Genomic DNA, 17887 nt, shown 5'->3' with positions numbered 1-17887 from the left:
AACTGCTGACTCCTTGCTCTGTACCAGTCTCAGTGTGTGTGTGAGAGTGTTCTGCGCTCGTCACTGTTCAGCATCTGAGAAGTGCATCATCATCATAATAATAATCAAGAAAACCAAACCAGGAACAAAGAAATGAATGAACTTCACTAAACATCTTTGTGTGTGTTTGAGGAAAACATAGCCCATAACATTGTGTGTGGCTTTGAATTCTGTGCAGCGAAACTAAGATCAGATGAACTGATAAAAGTCCTCTGTCTTTCTCTTATTTCATCTTTTGTTTCAGTTAAAACAGGAAGTGACATACAGACTGAGACTCCTCCTCTTCCTCATGGGGCCGTCCCTCTCTGTGTATCGTTATGGACGCATGCAGAAATCCAGAAGTTTCTCTTGTCCTTTGTCGGCACTTCAAGTCGCCCGGAAGTCACAGTACGTCTAGTAGCGCAGAGTGTTATTGTTTATTAAATATTACATATTAAATATACGTTCTGTCCATCCATCCATCCGTCCGTCCATCCGTCTATCTGTCCTCCTCTTTTCCTGGTTAATTCCTCCCTCTGATGCTCACCTCATCACTCGCTCCTGAAGGAGAAGGAAGGAGTCCGACAGTAAAAAAAAACAGAGGAAGGAGGAGTTTAATCGCTCAGTGGTGTTTCTGTTCATGAGTAAAAACAGCCCTGTGTACGAGAGAGAGACAGACAGAGAGAGAGAGACAGAGAGAGACAGAGACTGGGATGTTAATAGATCAGATGGAAAGAGTGACAGATTGAGGGATGTGTGGATTTTCCCTGTGCTTTTCCACACATAATTCCCAGAATTCCCTCTCCGTCTCTCTGTGTCTACTTTCTCTCGTTTTTCTCACAGTCGCTCTCGGGTGGGGATCCAGATGAAGGGACCGGACTGCTCCTCGATCACCGTCTTCACCTTGTGGTAGACCTCCTCGAAACTGTCACCCTCCACCACAGCTGAGAGACAGACAGATAGATAGAGAGAGAGATAAAGACAGTGAATGTCAGATGTCGATATTTACTCAGAGGAAGTTCTACATGTGCATGAAAAATAAAACTGTGGGAAAAATAATAAGGATTATTCCACGGCTTATTTGAATACTGCATTCTGATTGGTCACTTATAGCATTCTGTTACTAGGGAGCACATCATTAGCAGAAACAATGACATCATTTTTAACTCAATATTTTGTGTCAATTCATAGATTTCTTTAGTAAGTAATTGTGGAATAAGAGGGATAATTTACAGCAGGACGTCATTAGCGTGAAATAAACCTGCTCGATGATGCAAGGGGCATTCCTGTCTTTGAAAGATGGAGAGAGAGAGAGAGAGAGAGAGAGAGAGAGAGAGAGACCTGAGAAACACTCGAGGAAGTCCTGCTCCAGTTTCACTGCCCGATCAAAGCCTTTCCGTGCCTGTTCCTCCGTCAGCCGGGTGTTAATCTCCCTACACACACACACACACAGAGTCACTGCTGGTAATTGTGTGGAAGCAAATAAAGTGCAGAGTAAATGTGAATAAACATACAGAACATTCTCGAGTGATTTGGGCCGAACGAAGACGGCGATGGGGTGGAGCTGAGCAGCCTGAAGTCTGCGGATAGCGTTCGCCGAAACGTCCAGAATACAGTGTTTACCCTGCTGCTCTCACACACACACACACACACACACACGATCAGTTCTCAGACTGAGTGATGTTTATTGACTGATGATCATCTCTTCAGTAAAACACCACTCAGTTCACTGATCAGTATCAACAACACACAGCAACGGTCTCTCTCTGTATCTCTGTCTGTCTCTCTCTCTCCCTCCATCTTTCTCTCGCTCTCATCTGTCTGTCTGTTTCTCTCTCTCTCCATCTGTCTGTCTCTCCCTCTCTTCCCCTCCTCTCACCATCTGTCTCTCTCTCTGTCTGTCTCTCTCATCTGTCTGTCTCTCTCTTTCCTCCTCTCCATCTCTCTCTCTCTCCCCTCTCCGTCTCTCTCCCCATCTCTCTCTCTCTCTGTCTGTCTGTCTCTCTCTCTTCCCCCTCCATCTCTCTCTCACTTCCCCCTCCTCTCTCCATCTGTCTTGCTCTCTGTGTCTATCTCTCTCATCTGTCTCTCTCTCTTTCTCTCTCATCTGTCTCTTTCTTCCCCTCTCACCATCTGTCTCTCTCCCTCACCTCTCTCTCTACATCTGTCTCTCTTCCCCTCCTCTCTCCATCTCTCTCTCATCTGTCTCTCTCTCTGTCTGTCTGTCTCTCTCATCTGTCTGTCTCTCTCATCTGCCTCTCTATCTTCCCCTCTCTCCATCTCTCTCTCTCTCCCTCACCTGTTCAGCCACCTCCCTCACGCTCTGTACACTTGTGCCGTACAGGTGACTGTTGTATTGTCCCGCCTCAATGAATCGATGGCTCTGAATGTCTTTCTCCATCTGTTCCCGTGACGACACGAAGTGATAATCTCTGCCGTCCACCTCGTACTCCCGCTTCGGCCGCGTCGTATCTGCGGGACGCAGAGTGATGATGTCATCAAATCAAACACTAAAACGCACACAATCTGTGACTCTAACTTGTAGATGGACAGGACTTCATGATCACATGCTGCTGGTCTTGGCGCTCTACAAAGAAACGTTTTCAGAATTAAACTGGGTTTAATGTTCAGTTAATGAAGGCGTGAACGAGTGTGAAGGAGATAAACACCAATGAAAACACACCAATGATTTGGCTCTGAGATTGACGAGGAACTTTATTTTTACTTTTGGTTTGTGTTTGTTTTCATAAATGTCTGATTCGAGGTGTTTCTGGATAAAATAGTGGGTGGGGTCAATGCAAATATTAAGAAGAAACCTTTGTCACATGCACACTTCAAGCACAGTGAAATTCATCCTCTGCATTTAACCCACCTGAAGCAGTGAACACACGCGCACACACACCCAGAGCAGTGGGCAGCCACACCAGAGCGCCCGGGGAGCAGTCAGGGGTTCGGTACCTTGCTCAAGGGCACCTCAGCCCAAGGCCACCCCACGTCAACCTAACTGCATGTCTTTGGACTGTGGGGGAAACCGGAGCACCCGGAGGAAACCCACGCGGACACGGGGAGAACATGCAAACTCCACACAGAAAGGCCCTCGCTGGCCACGGGGCTCGAACCCGGACCTTCTTGCTGTGAGGCGACAGCGCTAACCACTACACCACCGTACTGCCACGGTGATGTCAATCATTAATGTTAATGTAAATGTTAGATTCTGATAAATAACGTTATACAATTTGCATGGTTTTAATAATGAGAGTTTATTAATGTTACATTTTATACTGACAGTGATTTAAAGTTTATATTCGATATTTAACACGCTTGTGTTTTCACTCTTATTTTATCTGCATGTTGTTTTGAGAACAGATTTTTGATGTCTCATCTCATCTCATTATCTGTAGCCGCTTTATCCTTCTACAGGGTCGCAGGCAAGCTGGAGCCTATCCCAGCTGACTACGGGCGAAAGGCGGGGTTCACCCTGGACAAGTCGCCAGGTCATCACAGGGCTGACACATAGACACAGACAACCATTCACACTCACATTCACACCTACGCTCAATTTAGAGTCACCAGTTAACCTAACCTGCATGTCTTTGGACTGTGGGGGAAACCGGAGCACCCGGAGGAAACCCACGCGGACACGGGGAGAACATGCAAACTCCACACAGAAAGGCCCTCGCCGGCCCCGGGGCTCGAACCCGGACCTTCTTGCTGTGAGACGACAGCGCTAACCACTACACCACCGTGCCGCCGATTTTTGATGTCACTTTATTTAAATATTTATAATATTAAGAAGCTTCCAGAAGTGTTTTTAATCCAGACTGCAGCTGTTTATTTTTTATTCCTGAAATTTATGCCCGAACCATACGTTTGTATATTTCCTTATTTTTCTGACTTGTGATATCGCTCTTCTGTCACAAACTCAGTACCGTCTCCATGTAAGATTATGTAAAATATTTCCACGAATTTTTACTGTTGTTCTTTTTCCGTCGTTTGATTTGTTTGATTGTTGATTATTTATCGCGTCTTTTATTTGAAGTGTTCTGTAGCAGAGTGAGAGTGTGCAGACTGAGAGCTTCATCATACAGGGACCAAAACACGCCTCACTGCACACGCCAATCAGGTGAGGATCCAATCAGAGTGAGTCGTGGATGCTGTGAGCGGAGTCTGGACACTCACGTGGAACACAGGAACCGAACTTGTCTGGGAACTCAGAGAGCAGATCATCGTTCACTCTGTCCTTCACAGGGCCGAGGATGATGATGGGCCTCGCGTAGTGAACTACACACAGGCATTACAAACAAACAAACAAACAAACAAGAATATTTTCTGAAAAATTAACAGTACAATAAATATTATTTTTTCTTTTTGAACACGTCTTTCTAGCTATTTGGCTGCTTGTTTCCAAAGTTAAAAAGATAAAAAATTAAATTATTAATTTTAAAAATAAGAAAATGTTTAATTATGTTAAAGTTAGCAGTAATTAACAGAGTAACAGAATAACCACAGTTAAAATAACAGACTCTTATTCTATAAATGTCATCTTTAAATATGAAACCCAACAAGTGACATAAACAGTGTTTATGAAAATACTCAGAATAAATAAATAATTTGCAGTACAATAAAGATCCATGAATGATGTACTACACCGTTTCCCACAATGCAACACGTTCGTTACATTTTCAAAATAAAAATACAGGTGGCAAGAAAATGAAAACAACTGAATATGATACGACGACAACAACAAAAAAAACCCCACAAGCTAAAACATGACAGTAAACGTGAACAGATTTAATGTCCACTGTGGAGTGAAATGTTTCTACACTAAAGTACACCAGTGCACTGTACGAAGTTCAGAGTTTGATTGGAGACACGCCCCTCAGTCTAGCCCCTCCCTCTCACCTTCCACTTGCGTCACCGTCTCGTAACTGTGTGCTGATTCGTCTCTTCCTGAAACACACAGAACGCATTTTTCTTAAACATTCAGCAGAAAAACTGAAAATTAAAAGCGATCGCACTCGCCGTGTCTCCATTAACCTGCAGGATGCACAATTTTAAATAGTGAAATAAAAATGATAATGGGGATACCTTAATAAAAAAAAAAAACCTCTTAAATATCACAAAAAAAGTTTTAACACTTTCAAGAGGTGGTTTTTCAGATGAAACGACGAAGTAATATTTTGCAAAATTGAAACGGAAGCACTGTTTTTGTATTTAAGTCACATGATTAATTGGAATAACTATCACAAAAGGAGAAACCCAGCTTTAATCACACAACCCCACTCAGTGGGAAAACCTGAGGACCCTTCGCTTTTTATGATTACATTTCATAAATTCGAAGGCACTTGGAGAGCGCAGACCTGCACCAAGGACAACAGTCGACTCTTCAGTGATGACATAAATCTGCAACCGTAAACACATTATATATCTGGATAAATTTCCAAAACTATTAGAATGATGTGTCTACGTGTGTCCCAGAGGATCACTGACACCCGTGAATGTGGCGTGTCATACAGAGCTGTTGTATTTCTACTGTAGGTGTAATTAATGATTATGGATATGTAGATTGGTATCAAATGATCAATCTTTAATAATTAAATGAAATCAGTCTCATTAAATTTGAAGGTTAATAGCTAAAATGAATCAATCCTATTGAATCGTTTAATTTGACTCATTTGAATTGAATCATACCATAGAGTCAGTCTCATTTGAGTTGGTTGAAGTGAATCATTCAGTGAATCGAGTCAGTGAATCAAATCAGTGAATCATTTGGTGAATCGTTCAATGAATCATTTAGTGAATCAAGTGAATCATTTAGTGAATCAATTGAAGAATCGTTTAAAATTTGATAATTCAAAGTTTATCACTTACCAAACTGCATCTAATTAATTATTCATACACCTTAAGAATTCTTTGACGATGTGTGCGACTTCAGAGGTATTGGAAACAGGCAATGACACAAATTCAATAATGGAGTTTATTATTAAAAAGATAAAAAAAGGGAAATCAATAAAAAAAAAGGAAAGTAAGAATTTAATAATTGAATGGCAACAGAATGAAATCTTTATAACAGAGTAGGTCTCTGTGTGTGTGTGTGTGTGTGTGTGTGTGTGTGTGTGTGTGTAAGCAGTTTTAACTTGTGAGCTATGTTGTTATCTGCAATCTTGGTATGTGTGTGTGTGTGTGTGTATCCGTCCGCGCCAGGACGGACCAGGGTGTCTTATCTGCAATCTTGGAGGAGGGGATCCTCAAAGTTTAGCCCATGTTTACATTAGACCGTATCAGCGGCTCATCAGGTTAACGTTTTTAAAACGATTAGTGTGCACACAGCAACACCAATACACGATTTGCGTGCACACAGCAACACCAATACACGGGTACGCTCGGCTCCGCAGGCATCCTGCGCTCCAAATCACTCTGCCCTGAACAGCGAGTGCCCTCTGGAGGGTGCGCACTCCGGCCCTGCGCAGCTCACAGAGCACGCGAGTGAAGTGAACAAGCAGTGATTCGGGACTGAGCCGCTGTGTGTATGATCCCAGCGCATATCACTTACCACTTGCAAGTGGAAGGATGGCAAGCCTAAAGACAATCATAACTACACAATGGGCGGTATTTGCATCAGTATTTGCAGTATTTTCATACTTTTATACTCTTTAATGAAAGGTGATACAAGGCGGAAGTCCGCGCCGTTTTTCAGCAGTCGCGTCACATGACCAACGCCAGCGAATCAGGAAGGTGGATGTCACAGTGACGTTGTCCAATGACGACGCCAGCTAGAGCTCAGCACAGTGTATCTGCGTATCTCAGTGTTTACACAGCACCGGAGCTGACACGATCTAGATTGAATACGTGGACACTGGCGGATTCCCATTTCCCGGCGTTTCCAGGCGGTTTAATGTAAACGGACAGTGCATCCGCGAAGAAAACGAGACAGATACAGTCTAATGTAAACTTGGCCTTAGAGTGAGCACGTGTGTGTGTATAGCCCAGTGATTAGCTAGGTATGCTGACTAGACAAAGAAAGGCTAGCTACACCATGTGCTTTCTTCAGGCCTAGTAAACTATGTGTGTCAAAAACCAGAGATTAATGGTTAAAATACATTCAAACAGTCATCTGTAGTTTATATGGCTTTAAATGTAAACAGGAGAATTGCTATCAAGGTTGAATTAAACTTAGAACTTAGGATATTTAATTCTAATCTGAGATCCAGAGGACCTCGTGTTGAGAACAAGGGAAAGGAGGAGGGGCTCTTCCTAAGCATGCAAAGGCCCTTTCTAAAACATTCTGAAATCTTAATGAGGTCACAATATGAGTGAGTTAATTGAAAATGAGAATGTTAGGAGAGAGAGTGGGAGACTTATTGATTAACCAAATTAAAATCAATAGTACCAAATAATAGAAAATCAATAATAATACACAGTGTGCACACTTTTATTCCTGACTCTAACTTCACACTTAGTGAATTAATTACTAAGACTAATATTTCCCAGTGCCTTTTCTTACTGCAAAAAGTCTCGCCTTTGTCTGCAGGAATTCGAGGCGGAAGATTGCGCTTCGGTGAGAGGAAAGTCTCTGACGAATCAGATGTTCACTGGAGCCTGGAGAGGTTCTTTGGAGAAGCTTCGCAGTTGATAAGACGAAAAGTCTTTGTTCAACACCGTGCACGGATTTAAAAGAAAGAAAAGAGAAGAGCTCTTTAGAAAACTGCCTTTTGCTCGCAGCCGCGTACGCGTTAAAAGACAAGTAATACTTGCGAATCGGTTAATAACTCGCTTGAGTTGGTGATCGCGTGTTTCTGAAATCTAACTTAATCAGAGTTAGATAAAGGAGGAAACGTGCGGTTCAGACGTCTGATGGTGAGTGTCTCTTCTTAGGTCCGTTCCGTTCGGGATCAGAACTTAGAGACAAAGAAAAATGAAGTTTTCCAAGTCTCTTATGTGAAACCTGAGGAATGTGATGTCCATGATTCCGCCCAGGCATGACATAGTCAACGCGGAAGTGGCCTGGGAGTTGTAGTTCTTAGACCAAGATGGCGGCATGATACCTACACTACATTGGCTATGTTTTATCACTAATGAACTGTACTGCTGTTTACTGGATTGTAAACTCTACGGCAAATGCTGTATCTCACAACATTAGTGAAAGAGAAAATAAATTCATGGACCCGCCCTGTAACTCGGATCTGCTCCAAAGTTTAATTGTTCCTTGGTCCATATGACACCCTTCCACCAAGGTTCTCATAAATCGAGTCTGTTGGTTTTGTGCAATCCTTCTTACATCAAACAAATGGCACTGAAAACATAAACTCCATATCGGAGGTAACGATTATACCAGTGGCGGCTGCTGGTTTTTAAAACAGGGGAAGCCCATTTTACGCATTCATCGTAAAACCTGTAGGCCGGATATCAAAGCATAGAAAGGTGTGCCCCATTAGCATAGTGAACTAGACAACCCTACCTAGTGGCAGAAAGTATTTTTGCTTGTACATTTCATGTTATAGTCTGGCTTGCCAGGCTAGTGCCTCATATCCTTAATCAAAAATATCAAACATCCAAAAATCACTGGCTATTCAACGAAGAGCCTTGAACATCATACCCTGATATGCAACACAGAGTCTTTAACACAACACCCAGCTGTGCAACACATCCTTGAACATCTTCTGCAACACAGTCTGGAAATTCATAACCAGGTAGGCTATGCAACACACAGAACCTTGAATATTATACCCAGGTATAACCTATAACACAGAGCCCACCATTCTCTTAACATTACTGAACAATATACACACTTCAGATTCATGAACATGAACACTATTTATACACAAATTCTGCCGTCCGCTCCTTTTCCAGAAAATGGTCTGTGACCCTGTCATACCAGCTGGTTGTGCTTTCCAGAGACTTCACCAATTTCTGTTAGCAGCTAGCACTGCAGATCCCAATAAGGCTCAAGCTAGCCTGCAACCAGATTGAACTACAAATGAAATAAACGAGTGAATTCACGAATGATCAAACTGATAGAATGGATGAAAGTTAACGGAGCACAACGAGTAATATTTACATTTATTTACAGAGTAATGTACAGAGACATCAATGAGAAGAAACGTTTATATGAAAAGAAATTCGGACAGCACTTTGGCACACGACTACACTTTCTCGACATCCGCTAGGGACTGACTGATCATACTTCCATGTTCCTTGCCGAAGTACCGCCCTCCTCATGTCTTTCAAACACTACCTCCAATAATCATTTATCAGCCCGGCTTCTTGTCCCTCCCACTGTCTCGTTTAGTCCCAGAGAAGCCCGGCTTCCCTGGAAGTGACGATTTTGTTGATTTTAACCAATAACAACTAGCCGAAATTGGCTGTTCAGAGCCGTCTCGTAGACTGCAACGGATACCCGGCTGCCAGTCAGTGTTGCCAGATACTGCTGATGTTTTCCATCCCAAAATATGTTCAAAACCCGCCAAAAATGCACTTAAAACCGCCCAATCTGGCAACACTGCTGCCAGTCCATAGAGCCCATTGAAATAAGAAAGGTTACAGCCTGGCAGCAAAGGTGATTCTCGTAGCGAACTGCAAGTTCGTCAGACATCACTCAAATAAGTTACAGGATAGTTATGAACATAAATACAATCTTGGGCATACATTATGTTATGCAAGTTATTGTTTTAATGAGAATTCAACATCGTAGACGCCGCAGTTTGGGGAGAGAATTTTAGGGGAAGCTCGGCTTCCCTTGTTGTCTCTGAGAAATCACCCCTGGATTATACTCACGTGATTAATCTACACTCTTATACACTGTGTGATGTGTGTGCTTTCATGAAAGTAAGATTTATTTATCAAGCACCTTTAAAGCAACTTGCATTGACCAAAGCGCTGTACAGCATTTAAAAGAGTACAGTCAATAAAGTAGCAGCATTTAAAAGAAATAAAGGTAATAAATATTAAACAGTAAATTAGCCAGACAAACAAAACAACGCAACACAACACGTTAGAGTATCACCTTTCACCTCTGCTCAAATGCTGAGATGTGTTCCAAATTAGCTAAAGAGAGGGCATGGGTGATTAATATCATTTGGAAATTCATTCCAGAGTTTAGACAGTGAACACCCGGAGTTTTAATTGTGGGCTTGGAACAGTGAAGAAATTCTGTGAAGAGATTCTGAAGAATCTTTGTGGAACTGAAGGTGATGGAAGTCGAGTTCAAGATGGAACATTAGTAATTAATCTTCACCTACCTTGAGATCCTAAAGTGTCTCGACTGCGATCCTGTAAAATCAACAGAGAGGAAAAAAAAGAAAATGACAGAGGAATTAAATCCAAAACAATGACATCATCTTTCACTCGCTTAATCTCACTTCATCTCACTGTGACATCATACATCCCACAATGACATCATTCATCACTCAATACATCTCACTGTCTCATTATGTCTCACTTCGTCTCACTGCTTAAATAAACACGACAGAATAAATGTAGCATGTACTGAAAGTTCAGCTCTACCAAAAAATTAAATGTCCACAGTGTTCACTCAGTAAAACAGGAAGGGACACTGAGGACATTTTATTCCTTTTAGAGGTTCTTCTGTTGTTTCCATGGTGATGATGGCGCTCTTACCCGTTCTTTAGACTTCAGACGGGACCACTCTTTCCTCTCCACCCTGAGGATGGAGAATGACACAGCAGAGGAAATGAGCTGTTCATTCAGATCACTGATTACACACACTCTATTACACACACACACACCTCCTCTTGCTGGGAATGAAGCCGATGTCCTCGTTGTCTCCCTGAGGTCCGACTCTCCGTGCCTGCCACCACTCCTCATCGCTGCAGTCCAATACGTGGAGGATATCACCAAAACGGAAACTCACGGCCTGAGTGAGGAACCCACCGTCCGCCGTCTTATCATAATCATACAGAGCTCTGACACACACACACACACACACACACACACACACACACACACACACACTATTACCTACATTGAACAAAGAAGGAATTTTCATCTGTTCTAACCTCCACACCATTAGGGGGTGCCAAAACATTTCTTGTAAGCATACTTTGAACCTTAGTGAACCAGTCATGTAAATGAATCAGTGAGTCATTTCACTAAGGCCCAATATTTGCTCCTGTGTCGTTTAACAGATCAGTGTGAACAAATATTTAGTTTAATTCTTCTAAACAGAGACAAGCAAATTATAAAACAATAAAACAACAGTGAATATGAAGTGATTTAACATTCATCAGGATGTTCGTTATTGACGTTAGATCGTTGCACAATCGGGCAAAATGTACAAATAAAGCAGATTGAAATGAATCATTTAACTGAACTGATTCAAATGAATCGAGAAATAGAAATGACTCAAACATTTAAACTGCTGCAGTCAAAAGTTTGATAGAGTTAATATGATAGAGTAAGACTTTACCTCGTCTGTACATGCTGTGTGTGTGTGTGTGTGTGTGTGTGTGTACCTGATGTAGAAGCCTCGTTTCGGGTTACTCCTTAGTGTGGTGGTTCCTGAACCCAAACTGCTGTTCATCAGCTGCTCTCTCAAATCGTGGATCTTTGCCTCAAAGCGACTGTATTCTACACACATGCACACACACACAGCAGTCATAAAAAATATATTCACTAGATTGTGTGCATATATATATTTGTGTTATTGTATACATGTGTGTGTGTGTGTTACCTTCAGGTCTGTACTGTGCAATGATGGTCACAGTCTGTCCTGCATTTTTTAGTGCTGCTGCGGCTTGTTCATGTGTCGCAGCTCGTAAATCAACACCGTTCACCTGAAACACACACACACACACACACACACACACACACACACACACACACACACAATATTAGAATAGAATACAGTTATGTTGTAGACAGATGAGTTTTAGATGTGCGTGTGTGTTCTTACGCTCAGTATCTGGTCTCCTTTGCGCAGTTCCCCACTCAGATCCGCTGGTCCTCCAGCCAGAATGAAGGAGATGAAGATTCCCTCTCCGTCCTCACCCCCAACGATGTTAAAGCCCAGACCCGTGGAGCCTCTGTGGATCAGCACACGCCTCGGATCTCTAACACACACACGCACGCACATGCAGATGATACATGAGGAAGATTAACTAATCACCGAGACGTACTTCCTGTTTCCAGAATGCAGCACTCACCTGGGCACATCGTCGTCTCCCAGCATGCCGTGCAGCACCGGTGAGAAGCGGCTGGGGGACGTGGGAGTGAGGGCTTGTGGGTAATCCGAGCCCAGGAAGTTGGGGTGACCGAGATCGGTGTCCATGTGAGAGGAGTATGCTGGGGAGAACACACACACACACGTGACTGAACACTTTGTAATTTGGTCTGTTGTAACATTGGATTTTTTCTTTTCATCTTTGAAACCAGTGAGATCACCAACATACTTAATACATACAAATGGTTACCATAGCAACATAACTTTTCTGATTTTTTTTATGATTGACTATTTACAAAATCAGTGATCAGTGACATCATACTCGAGTCTTGAACCTGAAAGTTTAAGCTCTACGTCCATAATAAAGCTCGGTCCTGATAAAGACGTCGAGACTCCCGTTTCAATGCCACGTGTTTAAATGTTTAGTTTCATTGTCCACTGTGTGGCGCTATAACACTGTTAGCCTGTTGCTAATACATGTTAGCACTGTAACATTATAAATTAGCCTAGCTCAGCAGGCAGTGTGGCGGTGCATTGAACTGAAGTACAACTATATACAAATGAAATTAAATCATGCAACAACAATGAATCATTATTATAAAAAAAGGCAAATAATTAAAGTCCTGTGTAAATAATTTCACAGCTTCAAGAGGCGATTGAGCCATAAAACTAAATCTAATCGCATCGTCGTCTCATAAATAGAAATATATGTATTATAACACAGCATATGGTGTGGAAACCTGAAGTTTACACTCCTGGGAACACACACACACACACACACACACACACACACACACACACACATACACACACACACTCACTGCTGGTGAGGTCTGGAGGGTTGTAGCTGTTGGTGTGTGTAAGGTACAGGTTATTGGGTTTGGCCACTCTGAGGTATACAACATCTGCCGTGTTCTTCAGCGCTCCGACTGCGTCCTCGTGCATCACGTCCTCTAAACACACGTTATTCACCTGGGAAAGAGAAGAAAGCTACATATTACTAATCACAGCTACACGCTACTAACCACAGCTACACGCTACTAACCACAGCTGCACGCTGCTAACCACAGCTACACGCTACTAACCACAGCTACATGCTACTAACCACAGCTACATGCTACTAACCACAGCTACACGCTACTACCCACAGCTACGTTACTAACCACAGCTACATGCTATTAACCACAGCTACACTCTACTAACCACAGCTACACCAGGGCTGCCAACTTTTCGAAATTCCTTGTAGTGAGATTTTTTTTTTTTGGGGGGTCGACGGCAAAATTTTTCCGCACACCATGCAGTAAGTGGGAATTTTGTATTCAGTTTGATATTCACTTGTCCCCCTGCATTCTGGTGTTTTGTTTGTGGGTCGTCCAGCTGGAGATGGACAATGAAGGGGGGGGGGGGGGGGGGGGTGTTGAGATTTTGGATTTAGTAGATGTTCCTGTATTCTGGTGGATTTTTGGAGTGGCCTGCTGTACCATACCTACATTCTTACACACCCTGACTTGCCAGGCCTTCAGCTTGTGGCCAACAAAAGCACCAAGTTTTGGCTTAAAAGCCCCCACACTAGAAAACTACACCTAAACACCTTCTGAATTGAAACTAAATGTTAAGTTTTTAATAACTGTTGCAAAAAACAAGATTGTCCCTCACTGACTATTCATTATGCATTTAAGGGCTTTCCCCACCACTGGGTTCAGCAGAAGATTGGCATGGGGAAAAATATCAACAGCAAAAGAACAAATAAAATGCTTAAACAGTAAGCAAAATGTGCATGTGCTACAAGAAACACTAAAATGATTAAGTTTGAACAGTATTGAAACACAAAAAGCTGAACCTTGGCCATACGGTAGGTGGGAATGTGCACACAAAGTTGGGCTTAAAAATTTTGGTCATACTTAAATAAGCTATATTAATATATTTCTTATTAATTTCTTATCTATGTTTCTTATTAGTAATAGAGCATTCGTCAGGGCCTGTTATCTGACAAATATTCTCTACCTGTCTTGCCCTCTTTGAAACCCTGTCTCCTCAGTATATTGTTCTGTCTTTTTTAAAAATTATTCACAAGTTCAAGTTCTTTGATATTACAGGTGACCATGCTTTATTTACTTTAACTGAGCAATTACATTAATCATAAATAATTAAAAATAAATACCCTGTAAATAAACAATAGGTATGGTGGCTAATGGCTCTTCTTGCATTTGTAATATTATCTCTTACTTGCTTTATTTTACAACATTTCCAGTATGGCTTCAAATAAAGTCATAAAGTATGATAACATACAGTAAACAAACTAAAAATGCGCCTTAATAACCGTGTGCTAAGAAGGTGCTCTCCCGTGCTGCTTGTTGGGGAAGATAGAGGCTGTGGCACGGCAGGAGGCCTATAATGATTTAGCATGCCTAGTACACAGCTCTCGATATGGCATTAAATATTCTCACAACACTTATAGGCTAAAACGATTCAGAAACTTTATATAAGTTCATAATTACGCCAGTAACACCACACATTGGCGTGCATATGTACAAACCTGTCTGAGACACCCGTCTTCAACTCGGATACCTTCTTCTCTCTCCTCTTCCTCTAAATTGACAGTAGGCAATTATCCAACTTCCGGCGAGTGCAGCATCATTAGATGCGCCACCTACCATAGGGGAGTGTGTACAGAAGGGAACACCTCTCTGCCTGTTTAGCCGTGCGTAAGGCGTAATTGATCGATCGCAAGTGGTTGGCGCGACGCAATGGGTAGCCTAGATCAGATAGATAAACTAGATTTTTTTCTAGCATGAGAAATCGGAGATATGGCGTGTGAGCGTGTGAAGACAATCAAATGCGTGTGTCTCATGCTCATTGCGTGAGAGTTGGCAGCCCAGGCTACACACTATTAACCACAGCTACACATTACTAACCACAGCTACAGCTATTAACTACAGCTACACATTACTACCACAGCTGCACTCTACTAACCACAGCTATACACTACTAACCACAGCTACACTCTACTAACCACAGCTATACACTACTAACCACAGCTACACTCTACTAACCACAGCTATACACTACTAACCACAGCTATACACTACTAACCACAGCTACATGTCACTAACCACAGCTATACACTACTAACCACAGCTATACACTACTAACCACAGCTACATGTCACTAACCACAGCTATACACTACTAACCACAGCTATACACTACTAACCACAGCTACATGTCACTAACCACAGCTATACACTACTAACCACAGCTATACACTACTAACCACAGCTACATGTCACTAACCACAGCTATACACTACTAACCACAGCTACATGTCACTAACCACAGCTATACACTACTAACCACAGTTACATGTCACTAACCACAGCTATACACTACTAACCACAGTTACATGTCACTAACCACAGCTATACACTACTAACCACAGCTATACACTACTAACCACAGCTACATGTCACTAACCACAGCTATACACTACTAACCACAGCTATACACTACTAACCACAGCTACATGTCACTAACCACAGCTACACGCTACTAACCACAGTTGTATTTTACTAACCACAGCTACACATTACTAATCACATCTACACATTACTAATCACATCTACACATTACTAATCATAGCTACATGCTACTATTCACATCTACATGTTAGTAACCACAGCTGCATATTACTAATTACAGTGACATGCTACTAACCACAGCTACATGCTACTAATTACAGCTACATGTTACTAACCACAGCTGTACGTTACTAACTACAGCTACACATTACTTATCATATCTACATGTCAGTAACTATGGCTGCACATTACTAATTACAGCGACATGCTACTAACCACAGCTACACATTACTAACCACAACATGTTACTAACCACAGCTACATAACAGACACACTGACTTGCTAACTAAGTCACCAGAAGTCACTAGACTGCATGAAAACGTCACACAATACGTAACCACATCTGCCTAATCTGCATACGTTACATACAGTGTTACCAAAAATCTCCCCAGAAGTCACTGTTAGCTCTCTGAAATGTTGCTAAAAGTCGACGGATCGTGTCATCCACAAATCAGTGAAAGGTGATTCTTGCTGATGCTCAACATCAAGACTGGAAGATACCGAAGTTACAAGAGGTCGCCAAATTTGTCGCTGATTGCTAGATATGATTTTTAGTTGCAAAGGACGGACACAAAGTTGCTCAAAACACTTTTTGTTTAAAAACTCTAAAAGGGTCTGTAGGTTACATCCACAGCTGCAGTGCCACCTAGTGGTCATGCCATGGATTTAGGCTCAGTCTAATTTAGAAATCTGACCTCAGCTCAGCTTTAATGTGTCCTTTATTTCCACTGTGATGTGATATAAGAGTACAGGAACTGCATTAAACACACCGCCAGGATTTTGTCTCCGATCTGCAGGCGTCCGTCTTTATGTGCCGCTCCGCCTTCGATTATTTTAGTGACGTAGATGCTGTTATCACCAGGAATGTGCTGATTACCAACACCACCTGCTATACTGAAACCCAGACCTGAGAGAGAGAGAGAGAGAGAGAGTGCAGGAATTACAACACGGTGTCCCACAAGGTTCTCTTTTAGGCCCATTTTTGTTCACACTTTACACACAGCTTCTTAAACAGGTTCTAGATATTAAGCAACAATAATTATTCAGTTAATAAACACACTCTTAGAAAAAAAGGTTCTTTAAGGGTTCTTTAATGTTTTATTGGATAATTAAGATTTCCTTGCTGAGAGAACACTGGAACAGAATTTTCCTTTTAGAAAAAGTTCCAGGTAGAACCATTTCTGCACGTTAAACCCCTTAATTATCCAACAAACAGTTAAAGAACCCCTAAAGAACCTTTTTGCTAAGTGTGTACCAAGTACCACAAACCCCTGAAGGGTTCTAGACATGAAAACAAGTTAATGAGTAATTTATAGTTTGTAGTGCACACTTCCTCAGTGAACACACACTCTGAGAAACAGCATTCTTTAGTGAAGTCACTGGAAAATGAAAGATTCTTATCCTTACAATGTTCTACCATTTACAGGAACCTGTTCTGATAGGAAAACACTTTCTTGAAGGGTTCTACATTCTACAAGAGTTCTCCAGAAGGACATCTAAAGAACCCTTAAACACACACACACCTTTGGGTCCTTTGATGAGTTTGATCTCGGTGACCTTCTCGGCGACGGGTTTCCTGCGCAGGACGTAGAGACGGACGATGGCTCCTGCTTCCTTCAGAGCCTCAACGGCCTGACTGTGACTCACCTCACGCACATCAGCATCGTTGACAAACAGAATGCTGTCGTTCACCCTGAGAGTGAGACAGAAAGAGAGAGTGAGACAGAGAGAGAGAGAGAGAGAGAGAGAGAGAGAGAGATTGGTGCTTATTATCAAGTTTCATCCATCTCTCACATTTAATTAAAAAAACCCTAAATTTGCAGGAATGTGTGTGTGTGTGTGTGTTACCTCAGTCTCCCATCCTGAGCTGCTGCTCCTCCCGGGATGATTTTGGTGATGAAGATACTTGGATCGTCTCCTACATGAGGATTATCTGTACCACCTGCTATACTGAAGCCCAGACCTGAGTTCCCCTACACACACACACACACACACACACACACACACACACAGAAAAACCCCATACATATATAAATAAACCCACATACATATTC

At 42.1% G+C, this 17887-nt stretch overlaps 1 protein-coding gene across 2 annotated transcripts in view; it reads right to left on the bottom strand.

The window, feature by feature from the left end:
- LOC132875574 (disks large homolog 4) overlaps positions 1-17887 on the bottom strand; it is a 128716-nt gene that overhangs the window by 1384 nt on the left and 109445 nt on the right. For both annotated transcript variants that reach the window (XM_060912444.1, XM_060912445.1), the window contains 18 exons: positions 17682-17806; positions 17357-17526; positions 16604-16740; positions 13018-13168; positions 12180-12318; positions 11930-12086; positions 11708-11810; positions 11490-11604; positions 10764-10940; positions 10636-10678; positions 10257-10287; positions 4921-4968; positions 4198-4299; positions 2318-2490; positions 1533-1645; positions 1360-1451; positions 860-962; positions 1-579 (listed from right to left, as the gene is read on the bottom strand). The exon at positions 1-579 is cut by the window's left edge and continues 1384 nt beyond it. In XM_060912444.1, coding sequence (XP_060768427.1) covers positions 570-579; positions 860-962; positions 1360-1451; positions 1533-1645; positions 2318-2490; positions 4198-4299; positions 4921-4968; positions 10257-10287; positions 10636-10678; positions 10764-10940; positions 11490-11604; positions 11708-11810; positions 11930-12086; positions 12180-12318; positions 13018-13168; positions 16604-16740; positions 17357-17526; positions 17682-17806 — 1989 coding nt within the window. In that variant the 3' untranslated portion in view covers positions 1-569. The remainder of the gene's footprint in view (positions 580-859; positions 963-1359; positions 1452-1532; positions 1646-2317; positions 2491-4197; positions 4300-4920; positions 4969-10256; positions 10288-10635; positions 10679-10763; positions 10941-11489; positions 11605-11707; positions 11811-11929; positions 12087-12179; positions 12319-13017; positions 13169-16603; positions 16741-17356; positions 17527-17681; positions 17807-17887) is intronic.

Source organism: Neoarius graeffei, chromosome 28 (assembly GCF_027579695.1).
Source record: "Neoarius graeffei isolate fNeoGra1 chromosome 28, fNeoGra1.pri, whole genome shotgun sequence".
NCBI lineage: Eukaryota > Metazoa > Chordata > Actinopteri > Siluriformes > Ariidae > Neoarius > Neoarius graeffei.
This window is presented reverse-complemented; position numbering and strand designations above follow the sequence as displayed.